Source organism: Parus major, chromosome 15, assembly GCF_001522545.3.
Source record: "Parus major isolate Abel chromosome 15, Parus_major1.1, whole genome shotgun sequence".
NCBI lineage: Eukaryota > Metazoa > Chordata > Aves > Passeriformes > Paridae > Parus > Parus major.
In genome coordinates, this window is record NC_031784.1 from 10,171,553 (window position 1) to 10,188,771 (window position 17,219).

At 47.5% G+C, this 17,219-nt stretch overlaps 1 protein-coding gene across 2 annotated transcripts in view; it reads left to right on the forward strand.

Moving 5' to 3' along the window:
* The window catches only part of BICDL1 (BICD family like cargo adaptor 1), a 47,588-nt gene that overhangs the window by 22,858 nt on the left and 7,511 nt on the right, over positions 1-17,219 (forward strand). Inside the window, exons 3-9 of one of the 2 annotated variants that reach the window (XM_015644321.2) lie at positions 7,468-7,584; positions 8,259-8,270; positions 9,625-9,771; positions 10,744-10,923; positions 11,167-11,385; positions 12,504-12,647; positions 15,776-15,906. In XM_015644321.2, the coding sequence (XP_015499807.1) occupies positions 7,468-7,584; positions 8,259-8,270; positions 9,625-9,771; positions 10,744-10,923; positions 11,167-11,385; positions 12,504-12,647; positions 15,776-15,906 (950 nt within the window). The remainder of the gene's footprint in view (positions 1-7,467; positions 7,585-8,258; positions 8,271-9,624; positions 9,772-10,743; positions 10,924-11,166; positions 11,386-12,503; positions 12,648-15,775; positions 15,907-17,219) is intronic. The other variant, XM_019008399.1, reaches the window with a different exon arrangement.

A 17,219-nucleotide genomic window follows, 5' to 3' on the forward strand; every position in this document is an offset into this window, starting at 1 on the left:
TCTGCAATACAGAACTTCAGGCAGTGCACTCTTGCACAGGCTCAAGGGGAATGACAAAATATTTGATGTGGAGGTCCCAGACCCCCTTGCAACAAGGACCAGGCTGTGCTGCAGTGAATTAATGTGGTGGCTCAACCAGACTTGATTACAGCAGCCTTTCTGCTTCCATGTGCAAATAGGTAACAAATGCTTCACTCCAGGTGATGTGCAGCATCCCCACAGAACTAGATGAGCCTGCTGGTGTTCCATGTTATTACCTTCATCCTCTCACCATCCAGGAGCCAAACAGCCACTAACAAGCCCATGTTCAGCTCTCTGTGCAGAGCCCCACAACACAATGCAGAGCTGTCTCATCTCCCACACTTCTTCTGCAAAGCAGGATTTGCACACTGAGAGCAAGAGCCACTTCGTGCACTACTTAGCATGGCGTGTCCTCCAGGCACACTTTGTCCTCTGAATTATCTCCAGTGCTAATTTATTGCAGCATTCAAAGCATCGTGCCTCCTGCAGTCCCTCCCACAGGAAGCTGGCTGACTCATTTTTCCACACACTCTATTTTCCTCTCCACAAGAGCCAAATGTTTAGGTCAAGAATAAACCACCAAAAAAAAAAAAGGAGGCTGGTGTTTAAGCACCTCCTGAAGCAGCCCACAGCCACTTGTGAAGCTCTTTCTTTCATTCAGACAATGGACCTGGAGGTGTTACACACAGGTAGGGTTAACCCCATATGGCATCCCACTGCCCTTGCTTCTGTTCTGAGCAGCAGTTCCTAATCCTGTAAATTGATTTAGCCCAAGCTAATGGTTTTTGGCCTCAGTCAGATAGTTATCTGAGTACTTACTAAAAGACAAGGTGAAGGCTGCCATTTTGCATTCATCCCCCTAAGCTCTTTCCCAAAGCATTCAGATGTTTGCCTTGCACACTGGTTCAGATATATCACCTAACCTAACAGGAAAGGAAAAAAATAACAACTGCATTGCAAGGAAAACCCCATCTACTTTTTCACACTTTGCTTAGTGATGCAGCAAAAGTCCACTGTCGTCTTTGAAAGGGCTTTTCAAGGACACTTGAAAATAAAAAAATCAGTAGTAGTTTTTCTCCATCTCTAGACACACTCAGAGTCCTCCAGTCATGAGAAATATAGGAAGCAACCAGAGGCAGACAATGCAAGCACTTTTCCTTCCAAAACCAGAAAATCTAGCTTCAGCCTGAGAAGAGCCAAGGTTTGCAGATGTTTCCACCAAGGAACTAAATATCTCCATTCTTAACTCCACCTCAAGGAGCAGGTGCCAGACCACCCCATCCCAAAATAGAAAGCCCCAGGTGCTCCTTGCTCTGTCTCTCAGCCAGCTGGGCCTCTGCCTCTCAGGTGTGAGACATCAGTTGATTTGCATTAACCCATTGCCACTCACTGCACAACTAGGGCTTGTTGAGAAGAAACACATTATTGGGGTTTTTATGGTAAAACTCAGGTAAATAGGAGTGAGGTCAAAGGATACACTATACATTTCCACTTGTCCTACAGATGGGAAAGGGAACAAATCTGCAGCAAAAATTTCTCACTTTCACACAAGCAGTAAAAGCTCGTGTTCATGTATTTCCAAAATGCCAGAAATGTGGAAGTAGTGCAGAGCTTAGTATAAGCTGCCACTGCTGCCCTTTGTCTCAGAGAATCCTCTCAGAACAGGTTTAATGCTGCAGCCATGAGGCTTTACCCATCACTAATGTGTCCCCAGCCTGATGCTTATAAAACAGTCATAATAGTGCCTTTCCTCCATTACTTAGTCTCCTTGTTTTGGCAATCCTTTGGATCAAGATCTCTTGCTTTCATTTTTTCTTGACAGATCCATTTTGTGCAAAAACAGCGTTCTTTTGTTTCCTGTTTGTCCCCCTGCCCTGTTGTCTGTGTAGGGCCCCCCACCCAATGGGGCTGGCCTGTGGCAGCGTGTTTCCTGACAGAGGGAAGGCTCCTCAGCCTTGAATCCCCCACATCTGGGCAGCAGCAGAGTGAAGGGTGAGCGAGGAGGAGGATTCAGCCCCATTCTGTCATTTGGCAGGGATGGGGGCAGTCCTGGCTCTCACCAGCACTTCCCAGCTCCAATGTCTTGTGCTGCACTGGGGAGAAGTGGGAAGAGGTCTCTGGAGAAGACCCAGCCAAATCCCCTCCTACTCCTCCTTCAACCACGAAGCTGTTTCACACACTTTACCTCAGCTGTCACTGGCAGAAGGTGTTTTGTCCTTTCCTGAGTGCATTTTTCCAGCAGTGGTGAATGACAGCCTCAGCCCTGCCCTGCAGAGGGGCTGGGGTGGAACTCACCGTGTCCATCCTGGGGCAGCCCCAGCCTCACCCCAGAGGGTCTCTCAGCCCCCCAGCAGTGCCTAGGCACCTGCAGGAAATAAATTCCACCCCTTGCCTCAGCAAAATGCTAATTTCATAATGGTCATTAAAATACTCACTTGCCACACACCCTTCACAGCTCCACTGATGACATCAGCCCCAAAAAAACTTCCTCACACCACAAGGGAAGCAACACCATCACAACCCACCAGAGTTCCATCCAGTTCCATCACAGTTCCATCCTCTCCCTCACCACAAAAATCCCCGTTGCTAATCCAGTCCCAGGCAATGGCCAAGCTGAGCTTTGCCTTTTACTTTACTGTCACTGTTTGAATTTCAAATTCCCCTAATAATGTGTAATCTCCCTGTCTTTGTCTCAATCCACGAGCTTTTAAATCTTATTTTCTCCCCCATTGCTGGAGGGGGGGTGTGAGAGCAGCTGGGTGGGCATTGGCCAGCCCACCAGGGTGCTACTCCTCTTCTCCACAGAGAATTCCACAGGGAATCCTTCTGGGCACACAAATCAGCAAATAAAAGCTAAAATCCTCAAGAGCTGGTGCATGCAAGCACCTCTGTTATGTAAGAACTTTCCTGGATAGGCTAATGTTTCAAATAACAATTTGAAGTTGACCTGCATTAAAAGCCTTGCTAAAAATCTCTCAAAGATTCCCAAAGTGAGCAACCTCTAGGTGTGCTAGATATTGAGGGTGATTTATGGTGCCAATGTGCCAAGGTCTGGGAAACAGGCAATTTATTGGCATGGATCAAGTATCCCAGAAAACCAGGCTTCTTCCAGCACCTGGGTGCTGGCTGCAGTGGCAAAACAGAATCCCAATCCTCTGGGACTTCCCTCAGAAGTCAGAGTAACATTTTTTTTGTAAATTATAAATCTAAAGCAATTTGTTGTTGTTGTTATTGTTTCCACCTCTGGTTATGTTTTAGTAGCCAAATATATTTTCCTTCTAGAGAAGAGCTGGGAATCCTGGAACCTGCAGCCAGGGGAGGCAGCAATTAGTGGTTTGAAGTGTTAATGGGACCACAGTGGGAACAGGAAGTCCCTTGAACTCAGCTATTAGCAAATTAATAAAAGGGGTAACACGCTCTCCTGAGTGTTACAAATTTAGCACTAATTAGGCCTTTTCTTTCTTAGCTATTTTAGGCAAGAAAATCTTCAATATCCTTTGTTAAATCTTAATCATCTTGTTTGTAGAAGTAAATCATACGGAAACATTGGTTTCTTCACCCTGCTACAGTCTATTAAACTTTTTTCATTCTCCTTTTCTTTCTGACATGACTTATAGCTAGTTATTTTGTATACAGTTAGCTTTATTTATCAAATCTTAACCTAGAGGAAGGGGTTTTTTTGAATAAGACTAAACTAAGACTAAACAGACCATTAATCTGTAGTCCGTCCCTAATGTCTCAAAGATCCCCCCTGCCCCCTTCACAGGAACATCAGCAGTCCAATTTATTTATATTTGTTTTATGTATTTATTGCTCATATATTCCAGATGTTAAACATCATGGAGCTGTTGTAACTGGCAAGCATCTCTTTCTGCCAAAGATCTACTCAGTTTTATACATTTTAGCACGTGGGAATTAATCACAAGAGAAACTTAATCAAGTTTGCAATGATGAAAAGGCCTCAATTAGAGCAGAAGCCAAAATGTCCTCCTGCTCTTCCTTTCTTCTTGCACTGCCCAAATCTCATTGAAACCTTGCCTGAAGACCAGAAAACAAATCTCACAGTTGATTGGATATATCCAATTGTGAATTGATGTCTATGCTTTTGCAGATATGTTTCAAATCTTGCCTGGTGGCTGTGTTGGCCAATTTGCTCATACTGAGGAAATTAATTCATTTTTAACTACAGAGCAAAGCTGTGATGTTGGGCAATATATGTCTGCCTTTTTGCAAAGAATATTACTTGTCTCTAGCAAAATCAGTGCATTGATAAATGATTGACAGAACCACAAAAGATTTAGCTTTTAATGTTTAGGAAACAGCGATGAAGAGGGAAAGCCCTAAGGCTGGCCAAGGCAGAAGAAACTCACTTCCATTCAGCAAAAGCCATATTGAGCATTAAAGAGAAAATGGGGATGGAAGGTTAGTTACATCTTCACTGATGCCACTAAGTATAAAGAGCATGTTCAAAGTAATCAGTGGTGAGCTCATGGTTTAAAACACACATGTGCAGGTGCACATCAACAGCAGTGCTGAGAACTGAAGCAGACACTGTCTGAACATACACCAGAAAGCCTGAGAAATACTGGACACTGTCAAGGTGGCTTTCATAAATTAATGCAAGCTGATGTTAAAATCTCTATTTTACAATCAATTAGAAAGGGTAGTTTGGCAGCAGGATTAATAACCTTTGAAACAAATGTAGCTTGAAAAGGAAGATTCCATGACCAGAGCTCAGCTCAGAAGACTTTGTTTTGTGTCTAGAAAAACTGGATGAAAACCATTCCTGGTTAGCCTGTGGAGGGAAACACAAAATACAGTCATTTGTGTTTACTTCTGCTAAACAGCTGGTCAGAAAGTATTTTTCTGCACTGTGTGAGGCTAAAGCAAGTATTATTTTTACTTTTCTCAACTGCATGAGGTAGTATGCAAATGGTGTTCACTGAGGTGACACTGTGACATCCTGTCTGCCTTTAGGGCTAGGGCTAAATACTAGAAGTAACCGAGTGCTTTTTCCCTCCATGTGGGTTATAATTGTGGGAATAAGATGTGTGAGCCAGTGAGCCAGGCAGCACATAGATAAATTCCAGATGATGATTTAATGCTGGTGAATACAAGTCTTATAGTCCTGCAAGCAGCCTGGTACTGGAGAGGACCTTTGAGGTCAATTCATTTCCCTTCTGTCACAGGCAGCCCTCTGAAAGAAGCTGCATGATAAAGTGACCCAGCTCCATTACAGAGTTATTTTTTTTTGCCACCATTTCTACTACCATAATGGTGCAGAAGAGGAATCCTACAGCAGGTCCTTGGAAATGTAGAAATCTTCCTATTGCCAGCCTTAATATACTCTTATCCGGTTTATTCACATCTTTCTTTTCTGCCAAAATTGTGCTTCTGCTTAAATAGCGCTTCTCCCTTCTGTGTGCTCATCCGTGATGTATTTATAGGGAGTCCTCTCTCAGCATTCACTGCATGAGATAAAACAAGCCATCCTTTTTTTAGACTCCTTTCGTATAACAGACTTTCCACAATCTGAATCATCCTTGCAGCTCATCCCTTCACCTGCTCCTGTCTGGGCATGGGGAGCAGAACGAGCAAGAGCAGCTATATATTTTCTTACCAGGGATTTTTACAATGCCATTAATACTGCCTTGTTTCCTTACTGCTCCCTTGTACATTTATACTCTCTGTACGTAGCATTCTTCAAGTGTATAAATTATGTTACACACTGAACCGTCAAATACTGGTGTGTCATCTCCTCTGGTGCCACTTGTGCTCCTTGGGAGTGTGGTCAGCATCTTGCAGGCAAAATCCTTCAGTGCTTTTCATCTGGTGCTTTTTCATCCTTGATAGCTCCTGCAGAGCGTTTCAGCATGAAGATGTTTCAGCAGTCATTACAAAAGCAAGTGAATCATTCAAAAAAAGCACAATCCATCCATCTTCTTTAGTGTCACCAATTAATAGCTGCTCAGGATGCTTTGCAACCTATAGTTGTTTAAGGGCAGAAAAATAACCAACCCCTTCCTATAGTGAATTCCTTCCTATAGCAGGGAAGCTTTATTAAATTAGGCAATATGCAAAGGGTTCTGACTTGGGGCTTTAAAGGAGAGTGAAAAAAACAGTGTAAGAAGGGAGCTAAAAAACAATTGGTAGACAAGATTATTTCTTATTATTGGAACCCACTTCTCTTTTCAGAAGTCAGTGGTCAGAGCCTGATTTGGTGGCCACATTTCTGTCTGATGCTGCCCCTCCAAGCAAACAGTGTTGAGGCCACCAGTTTCCTCCACTTGATGGAGCTGGAACAGCCTTTTACTTCATGCTTCTGATTTGGAATATTTTGCTGCAGACTGTGCAAAATAAGGGACATTTTTTAAAAGGGAGCAGTGTTGCCTTTTTGGGCAGCTCAGACTGTGTGTGCTCATTGCTCCAGTCACAAGGTTCTAGAGCAGAGTCATTGCACCCTTTGGTGAAGCTCTGCCTTGGGCACTGTCAGAGCACCAGACCTCCCTTTGCCAGACCTAAAGATGCATTCCCCAACCTGCCCACAGCTGCTGACTCCAGTCCCTCCCTCTCTGTCTAAAACACCGTGGCTTTTGTTTTAAAACACACACCCCAAGCAGGACAGCAATGCCACCCTTGAGGGGAATCAATTCCAGCCCATGTGGCATAGCTGGAGGTCTGTGCCTAAGTGTAATGGAATCTGATGGAAACTAATTAAAAATAAAACCATCCATTTCGCTGTCTCGTTAGGGTTTCGTCATAAAAACCTTATGTTGTCTTACAGGCCTAAACAAGTGTGTTCACATGTAAAAATCAGCCATTAAGCTGCCTGGAGCATAGTTAACATGTCTAAACTGTCATTTGTAAGGGCTGCCTCAAGCCTGGATCCTGCAGGTAGGAATGGGCTTTCTGCTGTCCTCAAATCACCCTGCATAAGTGGGGCATCCCTGCTTCAAAATGGGAAAGAGGGACAAGCCCAGGGATCCTGCACTGACAGTCATGTGGAGAGGATGTTTCTCCATCTGGCCCTGGCAGGAGCTGGGAATCAGAGGCAAAGAGTACTTGTTATATGAGGGCTGTGCCAAAGATGTTCAGAGGTTAGGAGTGTAAATCTAACAGGGGTGTTTCCTGGTCTTCTCCTCAGCCCCAGCTAGGCTACAATTTTTAAGGCAAAGTGAATTTCCTCTGGGACACAGGAGTCATCGTGGTTTTTTACAGTGGAAAAAAATTATGGGCTGTGGTCCCTTGGCTGCCCCAAGGGAAAAATCAACGTGGTTTAAATGGCAGCTCTCCCCAGTGTCTGTCAAAGGTGAGATTTTCACTCACCCAGACTATGCAGAATTCAGAGTTTCTGCTGAAACTGGGCTTGTGCAGAAGTTGTATTTGGGCAGGAGGAGATGGCAGCTTTGGGTCTGTGGGGTAACTCCAGCTGGTGTCTCCTTGCAGGCATCGGAGGTGGAGCGGCAGCTCTCCCTGCAGGTCCACACCCTCCGGGAGGACTTCCGGGAGAAGAATTCCTCCAGCAGCCAACACATCGTGCGGCTGGAGAGCCTCCAGGCCGAGGTGAGTCACCTGCCTCCCTCCTGCAGAAAGCAGCCAGGGCTCCTGGAGCTTGTGTCATGCCCTTCTCTGAGCAAACACAGTCAGCCAGTGGAGCCAACAGAGGGATGGCAACACTGGGGCAAAGGACTCCCCCGGCAAGGATTGTGGTGCATGGTGTTCTGGTTGGGATTCTGGCTCAGGGCATCTTCCAGTGCTGCCTCTGCCACAGCATTCCTGCAAAATGAACGGATGAAAAGGATCTTGCAGGAGCCAAACCATGGCTATACTCCTACAGGGCTCTGCCCAGAACAGATTAAACTCTAGTGGGCATGGTGGGAAGGTCTGCAAGGGTTTTTTCCTTCTGTTCCTCATGCTTGCAAAGAAAGCAGCAATCCTCTCCTGCCTCTGAGCCATGTACTTGGGAAAGCAAGGAGCCCCTGCCTGTTTTAACTTAGGTACATTTGCAGGAATGATACAACTTCCTTCCTTTTCCCTTCCCTGTCAGGGTCACTGGGGATCACATAGGCAGGAGCTAGATGGGTAGAAGATGTCCTGCTCTACTACCCAACCACTTCTTTTATTTAAAAGCTGTCTGGAAAAGCTTTTCCTAAAATCTGTCCATTTCTTTTCTCCTGCTCCCACCTGCTCCTTGCTGGTCCCTTGCCTTTTCTTCCCCTCCCCTTGGTGTGGAGCAGCAAGTCCTTGAAGTAAGTATGGAGGCTTGGAAAGGGTTTGCCTGCATGTACATGGCTGTTACCATGCATGCCTATCACCATGCATGCCACACCTTCTCTCCTCACCTCCTTCCTGTATCTTGCTTTCCAATCCCTTTCTTCCTGTGCCTTCCCCATGGTCCAGGGCTCATGGCAGAGCAGTGTTTTTTCTGTTGTATGGTTATTTACAGTGTGCTCATTACTGGTCTGCCCAGCAAATATGAACTCTTGGTACAATCTCTCCATTAAATCTCTTATTTTTCTTTCTCCAGCCCACACAAATCATGATGGGGGTGGGTAAAGACATCTCAGAAACCATTAGTCACCTCAGAGCAGCTTTCCAATACCTCCAGCAGCCTTTACTCCGCAGAAACAGCTAGTCCACATACTTGGCTGATACTCCTTAGTGCAGCCAAATCTTTCCAGCAACCTGGAAAGCAGCAAAGAGACAAGGACCCAAAGAGGCCAAGAAAACGGTGTGAATTTGCTGGATTTGTCTATGCTCCATGAACTGAAAGGAGGCCATAGAGAATATTTAGGGTTATACTGGACTGGTGGATAGCTGGCATACCAGACCCCAGAGACCCTCTGTGTAGTAATGTGGGGAAAAGCTCCTTCTTCTTGGTTAAACAAGAAGTGACCTTGGCTAGTGCTGATTCATCCCTTGCACTGTTCCCAGCTAACTGAGTCACGGAGGGTTTGTTTGGCACACTGTCCCTCGCCTGAAATCACTGCCCTTGACAATTAAAAGAAATGAACCAATTTTAAAGGCAACCCATCACTGGGAGGCTAAAAATAGGCACAGCACAGAAAGGAGTTTTCATAAGTGAAAAGACAGAGAAGTCCCTGGTGAGGACCTGATGAACACACACAAATTAAGAACAGCTATGGGAAGTGCTGTGGCACAGACCTACAGGGAGCAGGATTCCACAGCCTCACCCTGGATCCTGCTGGCTCACCCTGTGGTCTCCAGCATCCACACAGGAGAAAATGGCACCATCAGGACCAGCCAGGAAAAGTAACTAGTTTTTACCTTTCAAATGTTAAGGTGCAAGGGGTGGGCAGGGCTGGTCTCCACTTAATACCTTTGAATATTCCTGCCTGCTCCCTGACCTGCCAGTGCACACCCAGCCCCTTTGGAGCTGCCCCTGAAGCCTGGGGGAGGAGTTGTTTCCTTTCAGAGCTTTCCTAAGCTTTAAACTACACACAGAGGTAGTTTCTCTCATACATGTACAGAACATCTGTGTACATCCTTCTGCATTTTGCTGTTCCATTTCTCTCTTTGGAATGTGGTGTCTCTCCTCTCTGGTCCCTGCAAAGTCTGACAGGGCCTCTCTTTGCCCTGCAGATCAAAATGCTGACAGACAGGAAGCGGGAGCTGGAGCATCGCCTCAGTGCCATGATGGAGGAGAACGACCTGCTCCAGGGAACCGTGGAGGAGCTGCAGGACCGAGTCCTCATCTTGGAGAGACAAAGCCATGACAAGGACCTGCAGGTGAGGAGGCAGCAGTAAGACAGAGAGGGGATGGGGAGATGAAGTAGAAGTCACGATCTGGGGAAGAAATTGGCCACAAACTGAGACACAGAACAACTGGAAGAATGAAATGGCTCATGCAAGAATGGCAGGAAGCAAGGTCCTGGGTGTTCCCCATGAAGATGTGTAGCATCAACAAATCATCCTGACAGCAAAGAGCAGCTTAGCAGGGAGATCTGAGCAAGGAAGTGAGGCAGGGTGCTGGGGAAGTGAGGTAAATGCAAAAAGAACCAGAGGACTCCATCAACAGAGGTTGCAGTTAATTTTATTTAATTTTTTAATAGTAGAATTGGCTTGAAAAGGGACTTCTTTAGATCCCACTGTTCCAGGGGGCAGTCTTAGATCAAACGGGGCTTCTCTTAGATCCCAGTGCTCATCTGGTTTCCCAGCAATCTCCATGGTGTTCACAGCCATGAATCACCAAATGTCACTCCCCAGAAAACAAGCTTGGCACCTCTGGGGCTTAGGGCAGAGCAAGGGTTTTCCATTGCACTTCTACGGGTTACCAAGCACTGGATCCTCAGCTCTGCAAAACAGCCCTGAATGTATTTTCCTTTTTTAAATACATATTTGTATATCTTTTAAAAAACATGTAGCTATCACTTTTTGTTTGGATTCACTTCCTGCTGTGTTGTTTTGAGCAAATTTCTTTACCTGAGTCCCAACTTCTTCACAATGTTCTTCATTTTAGTACTGATTAACCTGCTATTTTTATCTTTCTGGATATTCTGGATTCTAAACAGTGTCTAATGGCACTTGGAGATTATTAAGCTCCAATAAATAGCAGTACCAGCCAAGTACTTTCCTCCTGGCTGGAAAGCCTGTTTTGTGTCACTCATTCCTCCCTCCCAGCTTCCTCACAAACCAAGAGATTGATCCAGTCCATATTTGCCTCCATTAATATTTTTCTGATTCCTCGATTTTCTCCCCAAGCTGCACCAAAGCCAGTTGGAGCTCCAGGAGGTGAGGCTGTCCTACCGGCAGCTGCAGGGCAAGGTGGAGGAGCTCAGCGAGGAGAAAAGTCTCCAAAACCTCAACACAACCAGCACATCCCTGCTCTCTGAGATAGAGCAGAGCATGGAGGCAGAGGAGCTGGAGCAAGAACGAGAACAGGTATTTGCCCTCCAGTTTAATGTGTTTGATCTGGATTTGGAGCTGAAACAAAGGCTGGAAAATTGGGACTGGGGTCTGGTATCAACACCCTTTTGACCATATGAAAGTAAACCTCTGCATCCATTTCCAATCCAGTATGGCAAATATTTGTGAGGGCTGGCAATCGCACGCTTCACTTGACCATGGAAGGAGGATCTCCATGGCCCTGACACCCCAGGCTAATGCCAGGTTGTTCTGTTGCAGCTGAGGCTGCAGCTCTGGGAGGCGTACTGCCAAGTGCGGTACCTGTGCTCCCACCTGCGAGGCAACGACAGCGCCGACTCGGCCGTGTCCACTGACTCCTCCATGGACGAGTCCTCAGAAACCTCATCAGCCAAAGACGTCCCAGCCGGGAGCCTGCGGGCAGCTCTCAGTGAGCTCAAGAGACTGATACAAAACGTGCTGGATGGGGCAGACTCCACGGTAAGTTGGTGGCACAGACAGGCCTTGGCCGACCATTTGAGATGCAAGGAGTGGGCTGTGCTCTGTGACTGCCCATCTCTGAGAGCCACAGAGGTTTTCTGGCAGATCAGGGCCTTCAGGATCCAGCAGCACCTGCAGCGAGCTCTGGGCCAGAGGATGTGCACAAGCCAAGAGCAAAGCATGTGGGGTTTCAGCCTGCAGTGCTCAGACCATCTAAATTTTCAAGCTCATACAACTGTCATTGGCCTATGAGTTGTTCTGGAAAATTAATAAAAGTAGGCTTAATTTTGAGATTTCCAGTAAGTTAGAGTTTCAACGTGGAAATATTGCAGATTGCCTTACATATCACAGTTGGGTTATTTCCTTTGGGATATAACCTTACTTTATTAGCAATAGTATCACAAAAACATCATAACCCCTATGTTGGGATGTTCAGTCCCTGTGAATAGAATTGTCTTGGCAGGAGCTGCCAAACTCAAGTCCATGGCAGGTGAAGGTTTTTGCTGGCACAAGATGATGTCTGTAGGATGTGGTCCCCAGGCTGCTGGGCAGGAGGGCTGGCATGGAGGGATCACTCAGCATCCACAGAAGTGCAGAATTACAACAAAACACCTCCCTTTTTGTTATGGCTCAAATCAGGCCTGTTACCATTCCCAATAGGCTGGTTGCATTGTCATTATGACTTATTTGGGGCGCTGTGGTGAGGAAAGCAGTGCAGCCCCTGCAGGGGGCTGTGAGGGAGTACTCACTCACCCTCCTCATTTAGGTACCCATAGGCTGAGTATAGAGATGAAGTTGCATTTGGTAAATGAAATGTAGAGAGTCCTGTAAAAGGCCCACAAACAGAGACTGTAGCCACATGGGCTACCAAATGGGCAGTAGTTCTCTGTAAATTTGGTTTATGCCAAGGTCTGCATGCTCTTTGCGTCATGTGTTGAAGCACTACCCTTGGTTGAGCACTCTTGGTTGTGAAGGTATATGTGAACAAAAGACTACCAAAGTCACACTCACATTTTCTTCTTCCTTGTTTAGTACCCTCATCCCAAACTAGCACCAAATTAATAGAATTGCCTTTTTTAAAGTGAAATCTGAGCAAGAGATTTCTCTCCCACTCTCAGAGCTCTCGGCGAAGCGACGATGACACCTTAGAGGAACAGATCAGGAGAACGAGTGAGGATTCGCGAGCCCTGAGGGAATTAATGGAGGGAGAACGGGGGAAACTGAGGCAGAGTTTGGAGGAGCTGCAGCGACTGCACAGCCAGGTTAGCAACTCCCACACTTTACATGTGGTCTTGTAACACCAGTGTTCATCCTCCAATACGTGCCATCCATCAAAGAGACCAACATGATAAATAACCCAGGAGGATTTAGACCAAAATGGTTGGATGAGAGAGATTTGTTTAACCAAATGCAGAGGATTTAAGCATTTAGGATGAAAGTTTCTGACAAATTGTCTGGGGCCCATCTGAGGCATCATCTCAAGCAGCCAAACTTCCTTTAAACCTTTCTCCCAATCCACTTTTTAGATAACCTCTGTTACTTAAATTCTTCTCAGCAGAAGACCTCAAAATATGAGGCTGCTTGATACGGGGTATTGGAAACCCAAAGGTATCCAGGCTGTCCTGAATTGCTGCACTGAGTCCTTGTGAGGGGTGTGTGCACCAATTCCATGGATATAACGGTGCTGCTCTGCTGTGCATGGAGCAGGGCTTGACTTCTTCCACAGCAGCATCACAAAACCCTCAGAAGAGCACTCCCAGAGAATCCTAATTGTGGCCAAGCTGGCACCAGGCAGCACCCCAGGGACCAGCTGAGGCAACCTCAACAGCAAGGAATGGTCCAGCCCCACTACCAACTCCACACCCAGAGCACAGAATCCCATTGCAGCATTATCTGTGTCTGAGGCCCTATGCCAAGAGCAGAAAATGGACACAGGCATCCAAAGAGGTGCTTGGCACTCCTTGTCTCTGTGGGACAAGACTCCAGATGCTGGACGAGATCTAGAGGCTGCAGCAGAAGCAGCAGCAACTGCACTGGAGCAGGGAATGGGATTAATGTCCTTGGCTAGTCTTCCCAGCAGTGCTGTATCGCCCTTTGGAGAGTAAATAGGAGAACACATTCAGAAAGTCAGCACAACCTGGGGTCTGACAGCCTTGTGTAGGGCTGTGGGAGCTCCCACCATGGGACCAAAGAGGAAAGAGTGAGCGAATCATTAAATGCCCTGGCAGTGGTGGCTGCACACATGTGAGGGTGGGAAATGTCCTGCTTCCACAGCAGCTGATCAGGGCAGAGTGTGGGAGGGGAGTAGCACTAGAGCCCATCCTTCCCCTACTGCTCCTCTCAGCAGTGTGGCCACCACAAGAGACACTTTTGAAGGTCCAGACTTCTGTCCCCAGTGAGACATGAACCCAGACACTGCCCTGGCTGTACTGCTGCAGTCCTGTGCACCACACACAAGCCCCCCTTGCCATTAAACACACCTGAGATGGAGGAGTCAAGGGCTGGATCTCTGCAGCCTGGCAGTGCTGAGAGACCTTTAGAGACTTATTCACAGATTTTAGGCTTGTCTGATCTCCCCAGACTCTCCAGCCAGTAGGGACCAGAAGACCAGCCATTGTGCAAGTCTGGAAACCTGGGTCTGCTTTTAGGGGTCCCCAACTACCAAAGCTCTGAACATTCAGTAAGCAAAGGGAGGACAGCAGTTCTGTTTTCTCCTCACAACACCTTTGTGTGATGTGGAGAAAGATGGGGCATAGCTACAAATGCAGCAGCCGTTGCTCTCAGAGAGGAGCTTCAGCCTCCCACAGCAAGTACACGTCTCCCACAGCTTTTGCCTGTTATCCAGCCTCACACTTGCTCCAGGTTATTAATTATTCTCACCTCCTATTGAACAGGCAACAACGTCTTCTGTTCAGTGCTACAGAAAATTGATGCATGTGGAAATCTGGTCCACCTGGGGGAGGCAGTGCTCTGCTGCCTCCTCATCCTTCTGTTCTGGCACTGGTATTGATACAATCAAAGGGGATCTGCTTCTAAGTGGCTTTTAGGATCTTATGGTGTCGCACACATTCATTGCTCCTGCCTGAGAGAGCCGGTGAGCAAGTGGAGATAGGAGTCACCCCCTTCTCTCTCTTCATTGAGAAGCTATTTCACACCTTCTGCCGTGGTTTTTTTTTTTCTCCCATTCTTACCTGAAGCACAGACAGAACCAGTTAAAATCCCAAACCTATCCCAAACACCATGTTTTGGGCCTCTGGATCCTCTGTCCCCTGGGATTTTTGTAGCAGTGCTCAGCACCTTTGACATCACCCCAACACCACTGCTCTCTGCCACATCATTGCTCTTGAGGTGCTCCCCATGTAGGGCTGAGGGAGGGCACAGCTCCCCAATTCCCTGGCAGCCCTGGCACAGCTCCCTGGTTCCCTGGCAGCCCCAGCACAGCTCCCCATCCCCATGGGAAGTCTCTGCACAGACAGGGTACATTCACACCCTCCTCCCCACGGCCCAGCCGTGCCTCACTAACAGCACATCCTCCCACGCCCTGGATGAGATGAGCCCTTTTTGACTGTCTGCCCTCTATTTAAAGATTTCTTTGAAGATTCAAGCACTACTGAGCTGCATTTAGAGGCAGGAGGTGGGTCAAATGCTGGAAGGGTTTCCAGGTGGTGGAGTAGCGTAACAGAGCATGTGTGTGCCCTAGACAAAGAAATTAAATGTGTATGAAATATTATGAAGCTGTGCTAATGCAATCCTTGCATGATTTCACACCCTATTAACTCACTCTGCACAGGACTGAAATGATAGATCATTTCTCATACTATTTAAGACTCCAGACATATTTCAAAGTCTAATTAAAATTGTAAGATGTGCCAGTAACACCTTCCCATGGCATGAAAGAGAGTTTTCACATCCTTTGTCTACAGGCTTCATATTACTTTGGGAGACATAATAGTCCCTTCAAAAAATATTATTTGCTGGTAAATTATGTTAGCAATAATTTAACCCTGGAAAGATCAGAATTACAACAGAATTACATCAGAGGATGTGTGCAAACTGCAAGACAAACTGCTTGGAGAGGGGCAACATTTTAGCACAGATGCCACAGTGACAGCAGTGTCACAGGTGGGTCCTGCCCTGCAGAGCTTTCAGTATTCTGCATGTTACTGAGGCCATCCTGGTGACACATCTTGCTCAGGCCACATCCCAGGGCAAGCCAGCACATTTCATGCAGGGTGGCACCAGCACTAACAGCCCCACACAGCAGACACAGCTTTTTCTACGACCAGGGGATCTCTCCACCTGCAGGTTGGCCCATGTGCCTTTTCCCCCCGCCCACACTTGTGCGTTTCCCTGAGCAGTGCTGGGTTTCACAGCTTCCCTGTGCCCGCAGGTGACGCTGCTGAGTGTGGAGATGACGACGCTGAAGGAGGAGCGGGACCGGCTGCGCGGCGCTGCCGAGGACAAGGAGGCGAGCGAACGGCTCCTGCAGGCCATCAGGGACCGCGACGAGGCCATCGCCAAGTGAGTGGCACCAACAGCCAGAGCCAGGCTGGGGCGGCATTTGTGGAGTGGCTTTCTCCTGCTCTCCACAGCAGCTGTGACAAAGTGATGTCTTGTTTTTGCTGGCCTTGGGAAACGCTGCCAGGAGCTTGGGGGCAGGGCAGGAGATGCTAAAAGCAGAGCTGCCCCACAGCTGGATTTGGGGTATTTGGGAGCATTCTGTGAAGCACGTTTGTGCCATCCCTAGTGCTGGTGAGAGTCACAGCAAGGAGGAGAGGGCATCAGGGAGCCAAATGGAAACACTAGGTCTGCCCTATATTTGTCACATTTTTCTTCCTTTACTATTCCAGACACACAGCCCTGCTTTCCTGACCATCCCCATTACAGCCTGCTTGGGCTTCCCTAGACCATTCCTCTGGTCATTCCCTCTCCTTTCCTGTTCCAAGGTATTTTTTGCATCTCCAGTTCTGTAATTCTCTGGTTCTCCTTTTGGGATTCTCCCACTGGCTTGGCTCTTTGTTTTGCTCCTCCTCTTTGCAGATCCATGTGGTTCTGCTCCCCCATACCCCAAATCCCCCTTCCCCATCCTTGGGTTTGCCAAGATGTCCTGAGCACTCCTTGCCCAGAGAAGAGGGACAGACACCTTTACCCCTCTGTGCTCTGCTAGCAAAGATTGATCTGATAATCCCTTCAACAAGCAGATGGGCCAGGACACCAGCAGTCCAGCTTCTTAGGGAAAAGCTCAGGACAAGAGGAGCCAGGAGAGGGTTGCACCTCTGAGGGTGCAGAAGCTAAATCAGCCCACACCATCCCTTTTTATAAGTGGCTCAATCTCCCGTGCTGCCCTTGCTGGGCTAGCTGGTACCAAATTCCCATTGCTGTCCTCTGTAACACCTCCATCTGTTGGCAAGGAGCAGGAGCATCCCAGCTGTCTGCTGGGGGCAGGGAGGTAGTCCTGACATTCCTAGAGTGTGTGGGCTGCTGGCTCTGCCGTGGCTATGGCAACACTGCCGCTGCCATCAATCCCCTGGAAACATCCAACCAGCAGCGGGGAAGTGTCACAGCAAAAGGCAAAAGGCTGCTTCAGGTGCCCTGGAGTGGAAGCTTCTCCAGTCCACTGTGACCCTGCTGAACAAAGCAGCAATATTTGGAGCTGGCTGTCCTGCAGTGCAGGAGCCCCAGGAATGGGGCACAGGTGAGGGGGATTAAGGAGCAGAATGTGGCAGCAAGTGAAAGCAGACAAGAGCATCCTGTCATTGAAGTGAAAACATCCCTCCCCAGTGAGCTGGTTGCTGCCTCGAGAGGCTCGTGATTTTCTTCCCACCTCACACCCC